The following is a 20,744-nucleotide window of genomic DNA, read 5'->3' as shown; positions in this document are numbered from 1 at the left end:
GGGCCGGGCTCGGCTCTCCTCGCTCCAGTGCCAGTGCTGGGACAGGATCGGTCTTGGGACAGTTGATGCGCCAGCGACTGCAAATCCCTCTGCAGCTCTGGATGAGCACAGTGCCGAGGTCCCACCTCTCCGTTTCTATTTCCTATTGCTCTTGTATTAGAGTCCCTCTTGCTTCAGGAGTGTGCAGCAGCCAGGGGCTGAGCCTGGGGCACAGCTCCGTGAGCCCTGAAAGCTGCAGCAGGAGCAAGGCAGGATGCTCAGGGACCTTTGTCCATCCGGCAAAGCCACAACCTGGCCATGGTTCCATGGCCTTGGGGGCTCTGACACCTCCAAACCGCCCTTCTCCAGCCCAGTTCCTCCCTGTCTGCCCAGCTCCACAGCCCATGAGATAAGGATCTGTGAGCTGGGCAGGCACCACCCCGGCACCTGCTCCCATGCAAATGCCAGCCACAAACCGGTGCTTTTCGGTTCACATCTGCCGGCAGCGCTCGCTGTGCCGGAGCAGCCGGGATGACCCACGGGGGATGAGTGGCTCCAGCCCTTGGTGCTCCCAGCTCCCACCGGGTGCTCTGCTGCCTGCGCTCCTGCGCTCGGGAGGCATCGCGTGCACATGGGGCTGACACATCCCTGTGGAGCCACTCCCAGCGGAGTGCTGGCTGCTGTTCCCAGTGCCCCTGCGCCGCTCCAGGCCTCGTGGGGATGGGATCTGGGACCCCAGCGAGCCAGCGACAGGCACCCAACATGGGGCCAGCATCTCCCGCACGGTCTTTTCCCACTAAGACAAAGGAAAGGAATGGGAACACCAGTGCAAGGACTGCACTCCCTGCCCTCCCTGCCTTGGCTGCAGCGAGTTGCATCACGTGGAAGAGCGGCTTTCACAATCCCTGGCCCACATAACCCATCGGCACAGTCATCCAGGCTCCGGCTGCTCCAGCCGAGGAAATCAAGGTCACACGCAACGTCTGTGCCTGTTGGGTCCTGGCCGGGCACAGCAGGATCCGCAGGGTCCCAGGGACGTGGTGCTCCTGGAGCCCTGCACGGCCACACACGCTTGGGAGGGCTGGATGATGGACGCAGAGCATCCTCCCTTCCCTCTCCCCCTTCCCTCGCTTCTCATTCCCGTTCTGAAAGGGAAGGGGAAAAGATTGGTAATGGGAGAAAGAGTGGGGAGTGCTGCATTGGTGCACGTGGGGCAGCACATCAGTGTCCAGGGGGGGTGAACGGGCAGCACCAGCACCTCAGGTAGGGCAGGAGAGATGGACTTCCCAGTCAGCTGAGGACAGCAGAGCGCCAGAGCCCGCTCCCATCCCTGGCGCTGCTGAGTGCCCATTGCCAGCAGCCCCTCTCTTGCGCTGGTCCTCAGGAAGGCCCCTGGGATGGTCCCCGGGGTGCGGGCCGAGCTGGGGGCAAACCCGTTGTCCCCTCAGCCGAGGTGGGCAGGATGCGCAGGGATGCTGCGTGCCCAGGGCCGAGCGGGAGCCTAATTGCTTTCCGAGAAACCTGCCTGTGTGCTGGGAGCGGGAGCGCGCAGCCGAGCAGCCTCTGCCCCCGAGCGGCATCTCGAGGGTCTGAATGGTTCCTCAGGAGGGGAAGGATTTACTTAGGCAGCCTCTGGAGAGGTCCCAGGGCTGCTGCCCGCCCTTCCGCAGAGCACAGCCTGTACGGGAGCCTGCTCCGCATCCCTCTGCCGCTCCCGGGATGCGCAGTTCCCAGGCACAGCCAAAGCTGCAGCAGGGCGCAGCCTCTGCCCGGCCCCTCAACCTTGTCAGTGGGGTCTGTCCGAGGGACCCCAACCCCAACCCATCCCTGCTTTGGGACCCACGCGCTCCCAGATCCGTGCTGAGGCCAGAAAACCGTGCTGGGACAATGCAGCCCTGCTGATGAAAGCCAGATGAGGCCCCAAATTAGTCACAGCTTCGTGTTTTCCCCCTCGGTCTCAAACGCAGCGAGGGCGAAGCTTCGCCAGGGCTGTGCTGGCCCCACAGCCTCCAGCAGTGCTCACTCCCTGCCCTTCGCAGACCGGAGCACCAGGGGCAGCCACAGGGCTGAGGCTGTTGCCTCGTGGTCCTGCTTCCCAAGGCAGCCACGGGGCTGCTCCAGCCCCGTAGGAAGGTGCTGCCCTGGTGCATGGGCATGGCACGTCCCATTTCCCTGGCCATAAATCCTCCTCCATGGAGAGAGGGATGCACCCAGTGCTGCCGAAGCCGCTGGATGCAGGGAAGGGCCTGCCCATGTCAGGATGGCCCCAGCGTCCCCTGGGACCCAGGCATGACGCAGAGGGATCGGCCTGGAGCCAGCTGGGCTATTTCTGCTGCAGAGAAGGGATGGAAAGGGAGATCCTATGGGGGAGCCGGCCTGGATGGATGATCCCGGGGCTCAGACCTGCTGGGAGGGAGAAGATGGAAAACCCCAGGGACAACGGAGTTTGGTGCTGAGGGCAGAGCAGGGCCAGGGCAGACGGCACGGAGACAGGGCTCGAAGCTGATGGGCAGGGGAAAGCAGAGGGCACCTGGGAAGCTCATCGCATTTGGAAGCTTGTCACCGCGATGCCTCATGGCAGCAGGAGGGGAGGATCTGCTCCAGCAAAAACCTGGGAAATGGCACTTTGTCCAAGGGGGAATTTCCACAGGAAACCTCTGTTCCAGACGCTTGGGAACAGCCCCAGCAAACGCTTGGGCTCGGCAGCCACCAGGCCCTATTGCATGGGCAAAGGCTCTTTGTTCTCTCCATCCCTCATCCAGCTCAGAAACAAACAGCCAGGTTTCTGCCTGCTGGAAACCTCGGGGCAGCAACAGCCAATGTGGGGCTGCGATGGGAACCAGAGCCCACCCCAGCCTGGGGGGACAGGGGGGCATTGCCAGCACCCACAGCCCAGCCAGTACCAGGGGCACGGGCACCTGGCACCCACTGTGGGGCTGGGGCAGGCTGGGTCATGGGGGGGGCTCAAGGGGCAGCACTTGTCCCCCCGCCCTGCATGATGCAGCCGCGCATCCCTCGCCGGCTCAGAGCCCGGGTTGCCACAGTAACCGCTCGGTCCCAGCCGGCTCCTGCCATAAACACGCTGCTCGGGTCAGCCCGGTTCAGCAGCGGCCACCCCAGCACCAACAAAGCCTCTGCAGGCAGAGATGGGGTCCCTGTGCTCCGGCGCGGGATGCAGGGTGCGGGATGCAGGGTGTGGGATGCGGGATGCATGATGCGGGATGTAGGGTGCAGGACGCGGGATGCAGGGTACGGGATGCAGGATGCATGATGTGGGATGTAGGGTGCAGGATGCGGGATGCAGGGTGTGGGATGCGGGATGCATGATGTGGGATGTAGGGTGCAGGATGCGGGATGCATGATGCGGGATGTAGGGTGCAGGATGTGGGATGCAGGGTGTGGGATGCGGGATGCATGATGCGGGATGTAGGGTGCAGGATGTGGGATGCAGGGTGTGGGATGCGGGATGCATGATGTGGGATGTAGGGTGCAGGATGGGGGATGCAGGGTGTGGGATGCGGGATGCATGATGCGGGATGTAGGGTGCAGGATGCGGGATGCAGGGTGCGGGATGCGGGATGCATGATGCGGGATGTAGGGTGCAGGATGCGGGATGCAGGGTGCGGGATGCAGGATGCGGGCAGGCACAGCCAAGCATAGGTAGGGCCAGGTGGCAGGAATAGGAGTCAGCAGCTGGGTCTGAGGAGGAAGCAGAAAGGGAGTGAAAGCAGGAACCTGAAAGTGGGAACAGCCCCCAGTGTGCCAGGGCTGGGTGCTGCCCCCATCACGGCTGAGCTGGAGCGATGGTGACCGGGCGGCTGGGAGGGGAAGGCCCAGTGGGGCAAGGCAGGGACCACTGTGGGGCACATCCCATGGGTCTGGCTCCTGTGCTCGGAGCAGGGGCCTGCCTCTGGGGACAACAGTGAGGGGCAGCAACCCCCCCCCACTGGTGGGATTCCAGTGGAGTGGATGTGCCTGGATGAAGGGATGCAGGGGGATGCAGGGGGCTCCCGTCCCTACTAACAGCGGTGTGGTGCTAACAGGCACCAAGGAAACCTGGATGGGCAATGGTGTTGGCACAGGCAGATGCCACGCTCGGCTCCAGGATGGGATGAGCAGGGAACGGGCAGGTTGTGTCCCCCGGGCATGGCAGCTGCCGGTGGGGCTGGTGACCCAGCTTGGGGACCGCGCTGCGCTGTGGGTCTGACCTCTGGCACAGCTGGCAGCGGTGCTGCCACCGGGACCTTGCTTGGCTCTGCTCTGCTCGAGTGATGCAATATTTGACTGTTGTTTTACAAGTGCTGGAGGCACCCATGGCTCCTGCTCCGCAGCTCGGCCCGAAGCCACCCTCGACGAGGGAGTGACGAGGAGGAGGCTTCGTTGGGTGCTCAGGGCAGAGCAGCCACCATCCCCATGCCCCCTTGACAGCCACACACACCGCACAGGGGAAGGATGGAGGAGGAGACCGCAGCACACGTGGGCCCTGGCAAACCAGCAGGTACAGAGCAGTGCCTCACGGCTGCAGCCTGCCCTGGGCACAGGGGCACTGTGGAAGCCAGGGCAGGGTCCTGCCGTGCTCTGATCCCTGTGGGTTCATCCCTAGGGAATGGTCAGTGTTGCACCAGCCAGGGGACAGCAGGACCCTGGGGTTTGGTCCCACAAGGGGCAGCAGCTCCGGGTGCCCACATCCCTGGCAGGTGGCTGCCCCATTCATCCCCATCCCCATCCGCATCCCAAGCGGCTTATCTGCATCCGGAGACCCCTAATCCATCGCTTGGCTCAGACACCATCCCTGCTGCGCTGGGGAGGGGGGCCACGGTGCAGGGGAAGGAGCAAACCCACCCAGTGACCTCCTTTTGGAGCCGCAACCAACCCCATTCCCACAGCACCCCGAGGGGCAGCAGAAGGGGATGGGGTCGGCGGCGCTGCAGGGTCCAGCCTGGCACAGGGACCTTCCTCCAGTGCAAATCAGGCCGCGGCACTCACCCAGCCTGATGCCGAGCGGAGCCTTGGGAGCGCAAGCCCCGAGATCAGATCAGGGAGCATCAAATTAACCCCATGAGCAAAGGGCCAGGCCCCCCGGCTAAACCCAGCGAGCGGGGCAGGTTCCGACAGGGATGCGGCGGGGTGTGTGGGTGCAGGGAGATAAGAAAGCACTTATCTGCCCCGGCGCGGGACGGGACGCCGCGTTCCCGGCTCCAAACGGTTGCGGCAACCCCAGGGTTTGCATAGCGGTAGGAAAATTCCTCGGTCTGGGGTTTTCCAGCACATCCTGCAGCTGGGAACCACCGAGGGGAAGAGAAGAGGGGTCCCTGGGGCTGGGCTGGGTCAGGTTCCCGTGTGAGGAATGGGAATGGTGGGGGGGGGGATGATCCGTGTGAGCCCAGCGCCCGCCTCGGGCGCAGGAATGGGGTTGCCAGCGCCGTGCAGAGCCCTGGCTGGGGGTAAGGAGGAAATGGGGGGGGTCCTGGTGGGGCTGGCTCCCAGAGCAGGCACAGGGAATGGCCTCAGCATCGAGCTCAAGGCCCAGCAGGATGCTCCAGCACCATCTCCAGCACCTCAACCACGTTCCGAAGGGGTGCAGGGGGGTTTGGTGAGCAGGCCCTGCATGAAAACACCCTGTGCTGACAGCAATGAGCTCCCTCTTGGGGTCACCAGACCCCAAACCCGGCCACGGAGGCTCTGCAGGCGATGCTGGTGCCTCGCAGGCAGCACATCCTCACTTTGCCCTGCAGAGCCCAGGCCCTGCTGCCCCAACCACGGTTAAAGGACACGGGTGGGATGGAGCAGCACGTATCCCCCCCCCACCCCAGCACCTGGTGCCATGGGGCAGCCCCACGGCACTGGCACCACCACGGCCTCATCCTCCCAGCCCAGCACTGGAGTTTCCCTGACGCAAGCGGAGGTGCCATCCCCCCCAGTGCCCCCCATCCTCGCAGGGCCCTGCCGAGCCCCGATAAGGACCGAGCCGTGGCCCCCGGAGCAAACCGCAGGCTGACGTCAGGGCCGACGGGGGCCCCGGTTGCCGGCGCGGGGCCCAGCACCAGCTTCAGAGCCTTTATTGTAGCCGGTGGGTACAGCCATCAAATACACCAGAAATAACCCTTTGGAGAGGAGAGGAGCGGGGCTGCCGGAGGCACCGCGCGGGCACGGCGCCCATGGCATCGCTGCCCCGGCACACGGAGCCCGCAGCCTGCCCGCACGCACGCAGCCAAAGGGGTGGCTCCATCCCGCAGCTCCATCACCGCTGCTGGTACCCACGGCCCCATTGATAGCGTGCTTGGGGGGGGGGGGGGGGGCAGCTTTCCCCATTGGGAAATGGGCTCCCCCCTTTTTGGGAACTACAGCCCCACTTGGGGCAGCGGCTTCCCCCCCTTCCCCTCCATCCCCTGTGCAAGGAAAAGGGCCCTGTGCTGCACCCCTGTGCCTGCTCCATCCGAGGGGGTCCTCGCCCTAGCTCCATCCTGCTCTTGCCCCCTCCCCTCCTACCTCATCAGTGACAGCCAAACCTCCAGCGCACCCGGCACAAGCTGCAACCCCACTGCCGGCGACAGCCGCAGCCATACCCCAGGGGAAGAGCCCGGCCATCCATTGCCATCACCCTGGCTCCAGCTCCTGTCCTCCACCCAGGTCCAACGGAGCTACCTCCATGCAGCAAGGGCAGTGCCCGCTCCAGCCTGGCCCCACGGTGAGCAGGGCAGCCCCTGTGGTCACAGCCAGGTCCCAGAACAGACCCAAGATGGGAATGCTGCTTGCTCACGAGCATGCAGCGGTGCTCAGGACACAGCCCTGCCCCAGGGCAGCCTCTGCACTGCACGTTAGGGGCTGCCCCGGCCGGAGCTCTGCACCCACAGCAGGAAGCTGGGGGCAAGAACAGGCCCCCGAAACCCCCTGCCCAGGCTGAGCCCACACAGCATCACCTGCAGGAGCAGCTCCGAGCCCCGGGCAGGGGCAAACCCAGGCTCCCGCAGTGTCCATGGGCTGCCGGCCTCGGGCAGGCAGGGGAGCAGCTTCCAGCAGCAGGGAGCGGGGCCGGGGCTGCAGAAGCGTGTGTACAAAGGGCGGCTGCGGGCGGAGGGGAAGAGGCACTTGAATGAGCAAACCGAGAGTAAAAAAGGGGCAGGGAAGGAAATAGAAAAGGTTCATCCGTCCCCCATGGAGGCAGTGGGGCTGCCCCGGGAGCACTCGGGTCACACCGGGGCTCCGTGGTGAGGTCCTGGCCCCAGCTCCTCCTGCAGAACGGCCCCGAGCGAGAGCGGGGTGGGAGGGGGGGAAAGGGGGGCTCTGTGGGGACGGGAGCCGCATCCCGGGGGTCCCGCAGGCGCTGGCGAGCGGCTCACATGGGCGAGGAGGCACATTCGGGGGTGAGCTCCATGTCGAAGGTCAGCGACTCTGGGGGGAGAGACGCAGCCGGAGGTTATGGGGCCCGTGTGTGCCCCCCACTCCATCCCCCCCAGCCCCATGGCTCGGGCACCGCACCCCACCGGACTCACCGAACTGCCCCCCGGTGTTGGCCTCCGCTCCCTCGCTGGTGCTGCCGAACTGCATGAGCGTGTCCAGGGTGCGGGGGGACATGGGCAGGTCGATGGTGTTGCTGAAGGAGGTGCTGCGCGAGGCCGGCGGAGAGCAGAGACAGCCCCGGCCTCAGCGCCTGGATGGAGCCCTCCGACACCCCCACTGCCCCCCCGCCCCCCGACGGGCCCCAGGGCACGGCTCAGCCGCTCCTGAGAGCTCCACACAGGAAAGGGGCCCCGGGAGGGGAAGGTCGGGCTGGGGCATGGGCAGAGAGGAGCCCAGCGGCACCCAGACAGCACCCAGACAGCACCCATATCCCCCCCCCCACCACCCCCAAAGCAAGGCTGAGCACACAAACACCCCCCAGCCCTCACAGGCAACCCCAGGAGCACTCACGGGGTGACACAGATGAACTTGGTCTTCAGGTAGGGAGCAGCACCTGCGCAGGAGCAGCCTGGTCAGCAGGCACCCAAGGAGGAACCCACCGCGGCTGTGCCCGCCGGGCTCCAGCACCCACCGGTGGCACCGGGCAGCACAGAAAGCCAACAACTACCTGAGTCAGTGGCTTCAGAGTGCTCCTGGCTCTCGGAGCGGCAGTACTTCCCAAAGGCCTCCTCCTTGGGGATGTCTGGGTACAGGTACACCAGGGGGGACACCAGGATGTTGGTGGCATCCATGATCTTGTAGCCCATGATGATCTCCGCGAAGGACATGTTGTTCAGCTGCTGCTTGGTGTAAGGCTCCACAGACTGGATCTGGGTCTTCCCTGTACAAGGAGGCTTTTGACACGGGGCAAAACACCCGCGTTCCCCAAACACCCCAGGAGCAGCAGCGGGGATGGGAGCAGCCTGGGGCCATGCTCAGCGTCACAACGCACCCAGCAGAGCGGGGCAGGACAGGGACCTGGCAAGTGCTTTCAGTGCCATGGAAAGCTGCACCAACACGGGTGGCCCGTGGGCAGGACACCCAGCAAAGGGCACCCGGGCTCAGAGAGCTAACACATAGGCAGGGTGCTTGTTAGGGCAAAGAACAGATGGAATATGAGGAGGGTCCAAGCCCCTTTCAAAGCCAGGAAGGCACCCAGGGCAGCGAGGGGGGAGCCACGCACCGCTGATGTCCTTCTCCACCCACGTGAAGGTGATGCCACCCTCCTTGCTGCTCTCGCTGAACCGCAGCAGGAAGGTGCCCGGGGGCTTGGTGCTCAGGATCGCTCGCTCCCGCTCCTTGCTGATGAAGCCCATGATGTACCTGGGCAGCAGGAAGCAGGGAGAGGTCAGGATACCAGGGCAGCTATTGCAGGGTGTGAGCCAGGCAGGACCTGGCCTGGCCACCACCAGGGCCACCCCAGTGCAGGGATCCCCAAGGGGGTTCTGCTCTGAACCAGCCAATGGAGAGAAAACGCTTCCCACTCCATCAGCACAGTGGGACCAAGGACCAAGCAAGGACCAAGCAAGGACCAAGCAAGGACCAAGCAAGGACCAAGCAAGGACCTCTGGCCCAATGCTCACCCTTCATTCCACAGCGCCAGGATGTACTTCTTCACCAAGTCAATGATGTTGTCCAGCCAGACCCAGAAAGAGAAGCCTTTGCCAGCCATGTTCTCCTGAGGAGGAGGGCAGAGAGGCTGTGAGCCTTGCAGGAAGGGCAGAGCCACGGGAAGGTGCTCAGCAGAAGGGAGGAGGAGGAGGTTGTACCTTGCAGAACTTGGCCCAGGTGATCTGACAGCCGGAGTAATTCACACCCGGGCCTGGCAGAGAACACGAGCATCAACGTTTAGGGAAGAGCTGCTCTTCCGAAGCCAGGAGCTCCAGGGAGCAGCCCCAGGTTCGTGTTGTTTGGCAGAGAACCAGGAACTGAAACTACAGCTCCCCTCCCAAGCAGGCAGCCCTGCTGCTGCACTGAGCCATGAGCCCTGCAGGGACACACACACACACCCCAGGTTACCTAGGAGCTTCTCTGCCAGTGTCGTCAGCTGCTCGATGCTGAGGCCACGCTTGGTGGTGGAGGAGAACTGCCAGCTCAGCACCTCTGCCACCTGGTCCCACGTCCCGATGGGGGGCTTGGTGAAGAAGTTCACGTTCTGCACAAGGGGAAACACAGCCCTGAGCAGGACATGGGGCAGGAGCAGGGCTGGGCTCTGCTCCAGCCACGTCCCAGCTCCTACCTTGGGGTTGTTGGTGAGCATGTTGTACCACAGGATGGAGGCCCAGGCATTTGGCATCTGGCAGATGTTGGAGATGACCACCACAGGCAGCGAGTGGGTCTGAAAAGACAGGATGTGACCACAGGCTGGGCCATCTCCCAGGGCTCCCCCGCACCCAGGCCCATGGCAGCGCAGGTAGGAACCCCCCAGCTCACCTCCAGGTCGATCTTGAGCCCCTGGTGATACACCTCCGTCTCGAAGGTGATGAGGTGCAGCTCCTCCGTGACTATGAGCGAGGCCTGGGGTGGAAGGACACAATGAGCACGCAGGAGCTTGGCCATGAGGCCCCGCCAGCAGCTCGGGTCTGGGTGGAAGGGGCTCGGCTGCTGGTAAAGAGCTCTCCCAGCCAAGCCACCAGCACTCACATCGCAGTTGGCTCGGCCTCCGTTACCGCAGCGCTGCTCCCGCAGGGTCTGTGGGCAGAGGGGACAGGCTGGGTGACACCGTGGGGGTGCACGGCTGGGGCAGGAGCGGCCCAAGGGCCGGGGGTACCTACCAGGTGCTTGAACTCAGCCGAGAGGCTGCCGTTGTTGGACTCCTCCATGTTCATGACCTTGGTGTTTGTGCCCAGGATGTTAAACTTGCGGGACCTCAAGAGAGGAAGGACAGAGCGGGGCTGACGGCGCTTCCAGAGGGGGATGCGCCAGCGGGAGCTTGGCCAAAGGAAGCCAGGAGCACCCCCAAACCGCTGCACTTACCCCCGGAGTGCTGCAACGTCCCCCGAGTCCCTAGGGAAGGGGAGAGAGACGCCGGTCATGGCCATGGCCTTCCCACGCTGATGCAGACGAGCCGGTGCGTGAGGCTGCTGCATCACTGCGTGGAGCCCCACAAGCTGTCCCCCACCGTGGCAATGAACCCGCAGCACCCAGCACCACCCCGAGGGACACTGTAACACCCCCCTGCCCCCAGCACCAGCAGGATCAGAGCAAGGGACTCACTTGTCGATGCAGACTTTGATTTTCAGCTGATAGTTCAGCTCTGGGAACTTCACCAACAACCTGCACAGGGGCAGCAGATGCAGAGCGTGAGCATCCTGCACCACTCCAGAGCTGCTGTGTGGCCCCAGCAGCAGCACCCTTCAGGGCAGCCCTCCCTGCACTGACCCACCTGACTTTGGTGGTGAACTGCACCCCGGTTTTGATGACCAGGGGCCGGTCGGGGTGCATGGGCATGCAGGGCTGCCTCTCCACGACGAAAGCGCTGCAGGGGAGAGCCATCAGAACCACGCTCACACCTCAGGCCTGATCCAGGGAGCTACCCCCTGCCTCCAGCCCATGCCTGTGACCAGGGCCTGCCCATGAGCACCTTTTCATCAGGTTCCGGAACAGGTCCACGATGCGCTCCTCCAGCATGGGCCGGTGCTGGACGATGGGGTCACCCTTGTAGGACACTTTCTGCTGCAGCTCTTCCAACTTCTTGATCTGCTGCCGGGTCTGGAGCTGTGATTCGGCAAGAGAGGTTATCCTAGGGGAGCAGGAGGAACCAGCGTCAGCTCTGGCTGCAGAGCCCCCCCCCTCTGCCCTTGCTTGTGCGAGACAGGACCAGCGGAGAACAGAACGTGCCTGTGGCTCCCAGCCTGGGGCACACATTACAGAAGGAACCCCCAGGTTCTGCAGAGATGCACCTGGAAGCTCTCACAGCAGCCTTAACCCTCCCCCTTCCCAGGCCTGGGGCTAACCATTCCAATGCCCACTGCTGGGGAGCAGCCTGACTAACGGGTTACATCTCCCAAAAGCCCCCCCAACAGCAAGGCTGTTTCCAGAGGCAGGAGCTGATGGGCACTGCAGGGCTTGGAAGGGCTCCTCTCTAGGGCCTGCTGCAGCCCCAGGCAGCTCTCACCAGTTCTCCAGCCGGTCTAAGCAGATGTTGGGGGGGCCACCGATGCAGGCGATCTGCTGCCGTCTCTTCCAGTCTGCCAGCTCCTCATCTGCCAGCATCTTCTGCACGTACTCCATGGCCGAGAGCAGCCCAGCCAGCTCGCTCACAATGCCCTGGTGAGGCACAAAGCAGAACTACCACCAGCCCTCCGAGTTCCACATCCACAGACAGGCAGGGGCACACGGGCCTGCGGTCCCAGGCTGCTCTCAGCTCTGGCCATGCAGGGACACCAAAATCAGCCTCGTGGAAAAGGGCATCCCCAGACCAGCTCCTCCACCACGTACCCTTCGCATCTGGTCCAGCGCCGTCAGCATCTGCTCCAGCTGCTGCATCTTCTGCCGGGTCACGGACTGGTTGTTTCCATTCAGATCCTGCATGTCTGTGCGGGGGGGGGGGGAAGACCTCAGCCACTGCCCCAACCCACCCAACATCACACAAAGCAACCGCTTCAACCTCGAAGGAGCAGGCAGCTTAGAAAGCCTTCACTAGTTGAGCCCTATCACCTCCACAAGGCATTCCTTTGCTCCCAGGCAGAGCTCTGGCTCAGCTCCCCCGCAGGCAGAGTCAGTGGCAGAAACAAAGGAGGTTTCTCCAATTGCCATGCAAATGCCCTGAGCCTAAGCCACCCTTCTGACTCAGGGAGGAGGCACTGGGAGGGCTGGAACATGCCCTCGGGCATGTTTCCGTGCAGGAACACACTTTGGTTCACCAGGTGCTAATGAGCTTCCATTACCTCCTTGGCTTTTCAAAGTCTTGTAGTTAAAATCAAAGTCATCCTGGAGATTCTCCACCACTTTCATCTTCTGCTCCAGATCCTGCAAGGCAAGAGATGGGGATTTATTCAAAGTACTAAATCACTGCGGTGGGGAAAGGAGAAGGCGCTGAGGCAGCACACGTACCTGCACCCTCTTCCTCACATCCTGCAGATGCTGCTCCAGCATCTGCTGCTTTTCTGTCACTACAGCTGCTGTGGGATGCGTGGCCTGTCCCCCTTGCTGCGGAGGGGACAAGGAGGGCATGAGAACAGCGCCATGGCTCCCCTCCCAGCCTGCGCCCAGAGGTGCTGCAGGAGGGGGCTTCATCCCCCTCAATAACAAAACCCAGTGCAGCTCCTCCCTTGCAGCACCAGCTCCAGGGCTGCCCAGCGAAGCGCACCCAAGCACGGGGTGAGAGGAGGGATGGATGCACAAAGCAAAGAGCCACCCAGGCTGCATCCTGCAGGGAAGCAGCTGCTGTCTGGAGAGCAGAAGTCATCACCCCCCCCCACCCCAGCAGCCAAACCAGCCCTCAGCACAAAGCAGCTTTGTTACTGAAGGGAGCACACGGGGAGCTGCAGCTGCAGCACCGAGTCCCACCCGGGCCGGGCCGGGGTGGAGGCTGCAGGACACCCACCCAAGGCACTGACCTGGGCTGCGGTGGCCGCGGTCTGCAGGAGCCGGGACTCTTCCCAGAGGCAGCGAGCCACGATGCGGGCGATCTCCATGGGCTTCTCCAGGTACCTGCTCTGTAAGAGGTGTCAAAGAGCCCCCAGGTGAGCGGGCACAAAGGCACAGCCTAACCCCCCGGGATCCCCGCATCCTTTACGGCCGCGGGGCATGAAAGCCGCCGCATCTGACCTGCAGGAACTGCTTGATGCGCCGCAGGTTGTGCTGGTAGAGGACGTTGGACTCCTGCAGGAAGCGGCTGTACTGCTGGTCGATCTCCCCCAGCAGGTTGTGGAACACCAGCGTGGCATGGGACTCCTTGCTGGCAGCGTACGCCCTGCGCAGGGAGGGCAGAGCCCTGGGTGCCGGCACAGGGCAAGGGGCAGGCAGCTCCGGTGCAGTTTAACCCCCAGCCACCCTCCTAACCTGCACGGGGTGAGCAGGCCTGACCTGCTTCGTGTCAACGAACCGAGCCCTCGGGCTGTGCCTATGGGCAAGGCCATCAGGAGGGTTTGGGCTCGGGTTTAAAGTGTGGCCTTAAGCCAGGGAGACAGCACCCGAGCACCTCAGCAGCCCCGCGCGCTCTCTGGATGGGATCCAGGCACCGGTGCTCTGCATCAAGCTCATTTACAGCAGGGGTCAATGTCAGCCAGGCCTGGATGGGGACAGCTCTGCTTTGGAGCTCCCCCTTCCCCTGACCTGGGGTCTGCACCACGCACACCGACTCCTGCTCCCCTTTACCTCCCTCTTTAATTGCTGCCTCCTGCACCCAGGCCGGGTGTCCCGAGCAAAGTCCCCACCTCGGTGTTTCACAAGCCCTTACCAGTCCTGGCTCTCAATCCACGGGGCCAGGAACTGCCGGAGCTCCATGGGAAAGCTGTCGCTGTAGAGCTGGTGGAGCTGCTCCAGGTAGCGCGTGTCGAGCTGCTGCAGCTGGTTCCATTGTGCCATCCTGGCCAGCTCCGGAGACCTGCTGGCATGGGCACACTCAGAGGATCCTTCCTGCCACGGGTTCAGACCCAGCCACGGCCACGGCTGCTGGTGGGGCAGCACCGGAGACAGCCAGGACACCGGGAGGGCTGACACGGGCAGTGCCATGGGGCTGGAGCAGCTCCGGGTCCCCCAGAGCCCCCCAAGGCCGGGGTCCCTGCGGAGCCCACCCCACATCCAGGAGCTGGATCCGGAGCCAGCAGCCCTGCGACCAGCCCCGGTTTGTGCCTCCGGGCTGGGATCCGAGCCGCATCACGGGAAGGTGGAACCACAGCCTGGAACTGCACCCCCGGAGCGGCAGTAACGGCACCCACACCTCGGGGAGGGCAGGAAGGAGCGGATGTGGCTGCGATGGGAAAACCCTCTTCACCCCCAGCCCTGGCAGCGCAGGACAGCCCAATTCCCAAGTGCCTGCGGGGGCAAAGCTGTCCCCTACGGGTCCCTACCTCCTTACCGGGGGGGAAGGAGGAGTCTTAGGGGTCACCAGTGACAGGTACCAGGCTTTAATGCGGTGCCAGCATCTCCAGGGGGGCAGCACAAGCGCCGCTGGGCTCGGGAGGCAGGGAAGGAGCTGCAGAGCTGACAGGAAGGGGAAGGCGGAGACTGCCAGGAAGCAGCAGAAAGGAGGAAGGAGCGATCTTCGCGGCAGCGACTTGCGAAGGGATGGAAGCAAGCGAGGGGCAGCCAAGGGAACCTCCCTGCAGGAAGCCGGTTGCCCCCCCCGAGGAGCCGGGGGGAAGGCAAAGAGCGGGTGAAGGTGTGGGGATGGGATGGGAGGCAGGGAGCAGGGCCCGGCCGGCAGAGCTGCCAGTGAGGAGGGAGCACGGAGGGGGTCACACTTGACACTGGCACCAGCGCGCTCCAGGTGCTCTTCTGGAGCATCCCTGGATGCTTTTTGTGCAGGGAGGGAACATCCCGAGGCACAGGGACAAGGCAGACACTGGCACCTGACATGGGGTTACGGGGGGGGTTTAGACCTTCACAGCCACAAAGACAGGAGCAACGTCCACAGGACATCAACCTTGGACAGCAGAGCCCTGGTGCAATCCTCAGAGAGGACCACGGGAGCCAAGCCTGTTCTCTGTGGAGCAATACATGAAAGGGAGGAGGGACGCTGGCCCGTGCAAGACCCCATAAACAAGAGAGGCTCCTTCGGCCTCAGGGCAAGACCTGGCTTGATGCGACAGGGCCTCAGCTCAGGGCTCTCTGCATCACATCAAAGTCCCCATCCTGCTGTGGGCTCAGCTCTTTGCTGGCCATTTGAACCGGTGCAGCAGCACTGGGAGCAGCATGTGGGGAGCTTCCAATACGGTCCTGGGGCTCCTGGCACAGTGTGAACCTTATGGTGCTTCTGGGGGGAAAACCCAGTAAACGCTTGCAGAGGGCAAGGGCTGAAAACCAAGGAGTCACCAGAGTGCCCTGCCCGGCCGGTGAGCGCAGCCCCCTCACTCCCTATTGCAGCACAGCAGCCCCGCGCCACTGCAAACAGCAGCAGCTGCTGCGGCCCCAAGCCAAGGACCGGAACCACCGGATCCCCACCAAGTGCAGCCGCTGGATCCCCATCCAGTGGAGCTGCTGGATCTCCATCAAGCGGAGCCGCCGGATCCCCACCAAGCGGAGCCCCCGGATCCCCACCAAGCGGAGCCCCCGGATCCCCACCAAGCGGAGCCCCTGGATCCCCACCAAGCGGAGCCCCTGGATCCCCATCAAGCGGAGCCGCCGGATCCCCACCAAGCGGAGCCCCCGGATCCCCACCAAGCGGAGCCCCCGGATCCCCACCAAGCGGAGCCCCCTGATCCCCACCAAGCGGAGCCCCCGGATCCCCACCAAGCGGAGCCCCCGGATCCCCACCAAGCGGAGCCCCTGGATCCCCACCAAGCGGAGCCCCCGGATCCCCACCAAGCGGAGCCCCCGGATCCCCATCAAGCGGAGCCGCCGGATCCCCACCAAGCGGAGCCCCCGGATCCCCACCAAGCGGAGCCCCCAGATCCCCACCAAGCGGAGCCCCCGGATCCCCACCAAGCGGAGCCCCCGGATCCCCACCAAGCGGAGCCCCCGGATCCCCACCAAGCGGAGCCACCGGATCCCCACCAAGCGGAGCCCCCGGATCCCCACCAAGCGGAGCCCCCGGATCCCCATCAAGCGGAGCCGCCGGATCCCCACCAAGCGGAGCCCCCGGATCCCCATCAAGCGGAGCCACCGGATCCCCACCAAGCGGAGGCCCCGGATCCCCACCAAGTGGAGCCACCGGATCCCCATCAGGTGGAGCCCCCGGATCCCCACCAAGCGGAGCCCCCGGATCCCCACCAAGTGGAGCCACCGGATCCCCACCAAGCGGAGCCCCCGGATCCCCACCAAGTGGAGCCACCGGATCCCCATCAGGTGGAGCCAACTTCCTGGAGCAGCTCACGGATGAACTTTGCCCCTCCGGGCTGCAGCAGCCACCTCACTGCACCCTTGATCCGTGCAGATCCCCCACAAGCAAGCCACAACCCGGGTACTTCAGGGCAGTAACGGGAGCCCCCCCCCGGGCCAGGAGGGAGCCCCCCGTGCTGCCACGTGGCATTTGGACAGGAATCGGCCCCTTCTCAGTGCCACAAATAGCGCAGGAGGAGCCGCTGCGGCCCCGCTCAGCGCATGCTCCGCACCCGCAGGAAGCTGGTGCCCTGCCAGACCCCGGCCCCGTGCACCGAGCCCTGGAGACAGACCCAGGGTGTGGGGATAGGAGCTGCTCCCAGCCACAACACCCGGGAGGCAAAGGAAGCGCTGCAGAGCATGGCCCCGGTGCCCCCGGGAGCAGCCGCCCGGGGCAGGGGCTCCGCTGCATCCCGGTCCCAGCTCGAGGGATGCCTCAGCAGCAGCAGCTCACGCCGAGCTCGAGCAGAGCCTGCCCTGGCCATGCCGATGCACTGCACCGCAGGTGGGAAGAGCCTCCTGAGGGGCTCGGCCCGAGCACAGGCTCAGGCCAGCGTGGCAGCAGCGGCCCTGGGGGATGAGGGGAGGCAGCACCAGCTGGGAGCAGGAAGCAGCCAAGAGCTGGGCTGAGAGGAGATGTTGCCTCCTGGAGCACAGCACCGAGCTCCGGCGCCTCCAGCATCAACAGAAGGCAGCCGGGCAGCCCGAAGCACCCATCAAACGGGGGGAAAGGGTCCCTGTGATGCTCTTACTGATGCAGGCACCAGCATGAGGGAACCTGGGATCTAATCAGCCCCGATGCCCTGCACAGGAGCCTCTACCCCGTAGCCCCATTGTGGGGAAGCTTTGACTGAGTTGGAAGAGTTGAGGGTGGAACCTTTCTGATGGTGCTGGACTCCGTGGTGAGCCTCTGGAGCAGAGCCAGGCAGCACCCAACACAGCCAGGGCCCTGCGCAGCACGATGCAAGCTCCAGAGCCCCGAGCAAAGCTGCTAAAAGTAGCTCAAGAGCTCGAGTTCATCTTTAGCTCCCTGCCAAGGGCAGGGCACAACGGGCCCAAGCTGTGCAGTGTCCCCAGCTCCGTTACCCCCAGCAGCGCCCAGGTCACGTTCAGTTATCAGCAGTGGGAGCATCACGGCCTCACTCAGATCCAAGCGGCTGCAGTGACACCGGGCGCCTTCCTGCCCGGCTCCCACACACGCACCCGCAGCCGGATGAAAAACTGCGCTCCACCAAAGCGGGGAAGGGCTCCGGGCAATGCAAGAGCTTCACACGGGCTGCTCGGGGAGGACCTGGCTCCGGCTCCTCGGGAGCCGTTTCAAAGCCAGCCCCAGAAGTGGGAAAACCGAGCAGCGACGCCGGGATTTGGAGGGATTTGCAAAGGAGAGGAGGTGACAGCGTGGGGCAGAGCTCCCCAGCCACCCGAGCCCCTCCGGAAGCCAAGACCTGGTGTCCAGACAGCATCCTGCCCATATCCCCCCTGCGGCTGTCCCACAGGCAGGGGGGCTCCAGCATCCGAGGGGGCTGAGGAGCTACAGTTGCTCCTCCGCGCTCCATCCCAGCTCCCACTGCCCCAGCACGCACCCCTCCTGCCCCTTGTCACTGTGGCAGCAGCAGCAGAGGCTCCACTGCCGTGGACAGGGCCAGGGAGCACCTCCAGGGTGGAAGTGGGGCTGGCTGCTCTGCCCCAAACACACGGGCAGAGGCAGCAGGGGTGTGCACACACAGAGCCATGCGCAGCCCAGGGCAGCGGCCGGCAGAGCCCTTGGGCAGCTCCACCACCCGTGGGCCATGTTCACCTTGCTCCGTGCCTGCTCCTCGGGCGCTGCATCACCCCTGCGGGACGCTCACCCGGCCAAAGCACCGCTGAGCAAGGGGTTAAAGCTCCACCAGAGACGTCAGCCAGGTTCTTCCAGCCCTGCTGCGGGACCCTCCTCTGGTGTCAGTCCCGCTCACGCTGATGAAATGATCCCTCACCGTTTCACAGGCGGCACCAGGACCTGCCCCAAGCCCTGCTCCAGCCCAGCTTTAAACCCCAGCCGGGCCGCAGGGGTGTGTGAGCACCCACCACGGACACTGGCACCGGGCCGCAGCTCCGCTGGTCCGGATGCTCTGATCCCACCCCCCCACAAACAGGGTCTGTGCGGGAACAGACCCCGCTCCGCACCGGGGGCGGGAGGAACCAAGGGCCTGGGGCAGGAAAGAATCCCCGTTACCGCGGCAGGACTGCGCACATCCCTGCCCTGACCACGACCCGTGCTGCCCCCACCTGCTGCCGGTGCACGGCGGCCCCGGCTCAGCCCCGCCGTCGGGAATCCAAAGCGAACCGGCGAGCACAGGGACCGGGGGCAGCACCGCGCCCCGCCCCGGCCCGCTCCGTCCGTTACCGGCTCAGCCCCGGCCCCGCCCCCCCCCCCCCCCCCGGGCCCCGGACCCCGGACCCCCCCCCGCTCACCGGCGGTCCCGGAGGGGCGGGGCAGCGGCTCCCGGTGCCGGCGGCGATCGCGTCCGGACCCTGCCCGAGTGACGAGGACCTGCAGCCGCGCGGCCCGGCCCCGCCCCGCTACGTCCCTCCTGACGCAGCCAATGGCGGCGCGGCGCTCCCACGTCCCTGCGAGGGAAGGGCCCTGACGGCCAATCAGCGCGGCCGCCGGGGCGTACGTCACGGCTCTCGGCGGCGCGGGGGACTGCCCCGTGACGGCTGTTCCCGGACGGCCCCGCCTCCCGCCGCAGGGCGGCGCTGGGGAGGGGGCGGTGCGGGGCGGCGCGGCGGGGGGGGCAGCGGCTGCCGGGAACGGCCGTGCGGGAAACCCAGCTGAGTTCCGGGCAGCGCCGTGACGTCACCGCCACCGCCTCTTAAAGGGGCAGCGCCGAGTCCCGACGGCGCGGTCCCGGTTCCGTCCGGTGCCGGTGCTCGGAGAGGCCGCACGCGGGTGGTTTAGAAAAGAGACTTTATTTGTCGCGCTCTCGCCGGGACGCAGCCGCGGGAGCGTTGGGGCTCGTCCGGCCGCGCCCGCCCGGCCCGGGGAAGGGGGGGAACCTGCGAGGAAACGGCCCGGGACGGGAGGGGGGGGGGCGGAACTGCCGCCCCGTGGGCACAGCCGGTGCTCGGGGACCGGGGGCTGCCCGCCACCGCCACCTGCTCGGGAACAGCGGCTGCGGCCGCGCTGCCCTGGGGCGGCTTTACCGGGGCCAGGCCGGGTGCGGTGGACGATAAGCGGGACGCTCAGGGGACAAGCGGGTTTACCTATTGGGTTACGCTGGCTCCGAGGGGAGGGAAGCGACGGCGCTCCCGGGAAGCGTCGAGCCCGGCGAGCAGACGGGAACGGGCACGACCGGGGCCATCCCGCACCCCTCGCCGGGATCGGCCTCCCCGGGCGCTGCCGCTCCCGCAGGGCCGGGTCTGAGCTGGCGCTGCCTTGTGCGAGGTGAAGCTGCAGAAAGCGGGAGAGAAGCGAGGAGGTGGCGGGAGCCTGGGCCGTGCCGGGACCCCCGGGGGAAGAGGGAGCTCAAGGTCCGGGGCTGGCCGGTGTCGAGGCCGCTCTGCGGCAGCCACGAGCCTCGCGCCATCAGCGCATCCCGAATCCCTCTGGAAACGTCGCAGGCGGCGGTGGCCGCTCCGGCGCTGTTGCTTGCGCGCCCCCTCGGTGCCTGCCGCCACCGCCGCTGCGGGTGTCGAGGGACCGCATCCAGCACCACCTCCGTGGCGCTGCCTGGACTCGCCGAGGCTCTGGCAGCCGGATCCATAACGCGGGCAGGGAGGGAGCAGCCCCGGCGCTGCGATGGCCCCAGCACCGAGGGAGGGAGCATTGGGCCCGGCTGTGCGATGCCACACGGGCACCCACGGCTGTCCCTGCTGCAGGGTGGCTTCGTGGCGAAGCCATCCAAGGCAGCAGTGGGTCACGGAGTCCTGGGGAGGGCAGAGCGGGTCAGGGCTGTGTGGTGGCCATGCAGAGCTCTGCCTGTCAGCAGGACTCCTGCACGCTGGGTGCAACCGTAGCTCCTCAGCCCCCTCGGATGCCGGAGCCCCCCTGCCTGTGGGACAGCCGCAGGGGGGGGTATGGGCAGGATGCTGTCTTGACACCAGGTCTTGGCTTCGGGAGGACACTTGAGCTTTCCAGGTGTACAGCCGTTATCTTGGTTTTAGCACTCTCCAGCTGGGCCGGGTCCCCGTCACTCCAAGCCCGTCTTCAGGCTTGGTGCTAAAGGCTTTCTGCGGCAGGAATGGTCTCCAAAGGGTGATTGGACAGTGTAAGAAAAAGAGTCCCGTGTTCCTAACGTTTGTGTGCTAAAACTAAAACATAAACTACACCTTGTCCAAGCAGGCAGGGGATCGGCGTC

General features: G+C 65.3%; 1 protein-coding gene across 2 annotated transcripts; it reads right to left on the bottom strand.

The window, feature by feature from the left end:
* Positions 1–7,251: 7,251 nt before the first annotated feature.
* STAT3 (signal transducer and activator of transcription 3) lies at positions 7,252–18,943 on the bottom strand. 2 transcript variants are annotated; one of them, XM_061477461.1, is made up of 24 exons: positions 18,859–18,943; positions 13,823–13,969; positions 13,192–13,336; positions 12,981–13,079; positions 12,475–12,570; positions 12,309–12,390; positions 11,860–11,954; positions 11,537–11,688; positions 11,003–11,161; positions 10,805–10,897; positions 10,636–10,695; positions 10,396–10,425; positions 10,194–10,287; positions 10,063–10,110; positions 9,853–9,936; positions 9,659–9,757; positions 9,439–9,574; positions 9,189–9,241; positions 9,003–9,097; positions 8,603–8,742; positions 8,045–8,260; positions 7,891–7,933; positions 7,473–7,585; positions 7,252–7,371 (listed from the first exon to the last, which is right to left on the bottom strand). In XM_061477461.1, exons 2-24 carry the CDS (start codon positions 13,948–13,950, stop codon positions 7,316–7,318), a joined length of 2,316 nt encoding a protein of 771 aa, XP_061333445.1. In that variant the 5' UTR covers positions 13,951–13,969; positions 18,859–18,943; the 3' UTR covers positions 7,252–7,315. The 2 variants fall into 2 exon arrangements, with proteins under 2 accessions (XP_061333445.1, XP_061333444.1); XM_061477460.1 differs by having other exon boundaries at positions 8,048–8,260; positions 18,859–18,940.
* Positions 18,944–20,744: the final 1,801 nt, after the last annotated feature.

This window comes from Pezoporus flaviventris, unplaced genomic scaffold, assembly GCF_033815535.1.
Source record: "Pezoporus flaviventris isolate CSIRO_AGI_PZ_B2104156 unplaced genomic scaffold, CSIRO_AGI_Pfla_v1 ptg000107l, whole genome shotgun sequence".
NCBI lineage: Eukaryota > Metazoa > Chordata > Aves > Psittaciformes > Psittacidae > Pezoporus > Pezoporus flaviventris.
This window is presented reverse-complemented; position numbering and strand designations above follow the sequence as displayed.

Bases quoted from the DNA above. Each gene is read 5' to 3' on its own strand.
- STAT3 (XM_061477461.1), bottom strand. From the start codon at position 13,950: ATGGCACAATGGAACCAGCTGCAGCAGCTCGACACGCGCTACCTGGAG. The intron at 12,391-12,474 runs GTACGTGTGCTG...CTTGCCTTGCAG, and splicing joins ATGTGAGGAAGAGGGTGCAG to GATCTGGAGCAGAAGATGAA. The intron at 10,111-10,193 runs GTAGGTACCCCC...CTCTGCCCACAG, and splicing joins CGGCTGAGTTCAAGCACCTG to ACCCTGCGGGAGCAGCGCTG.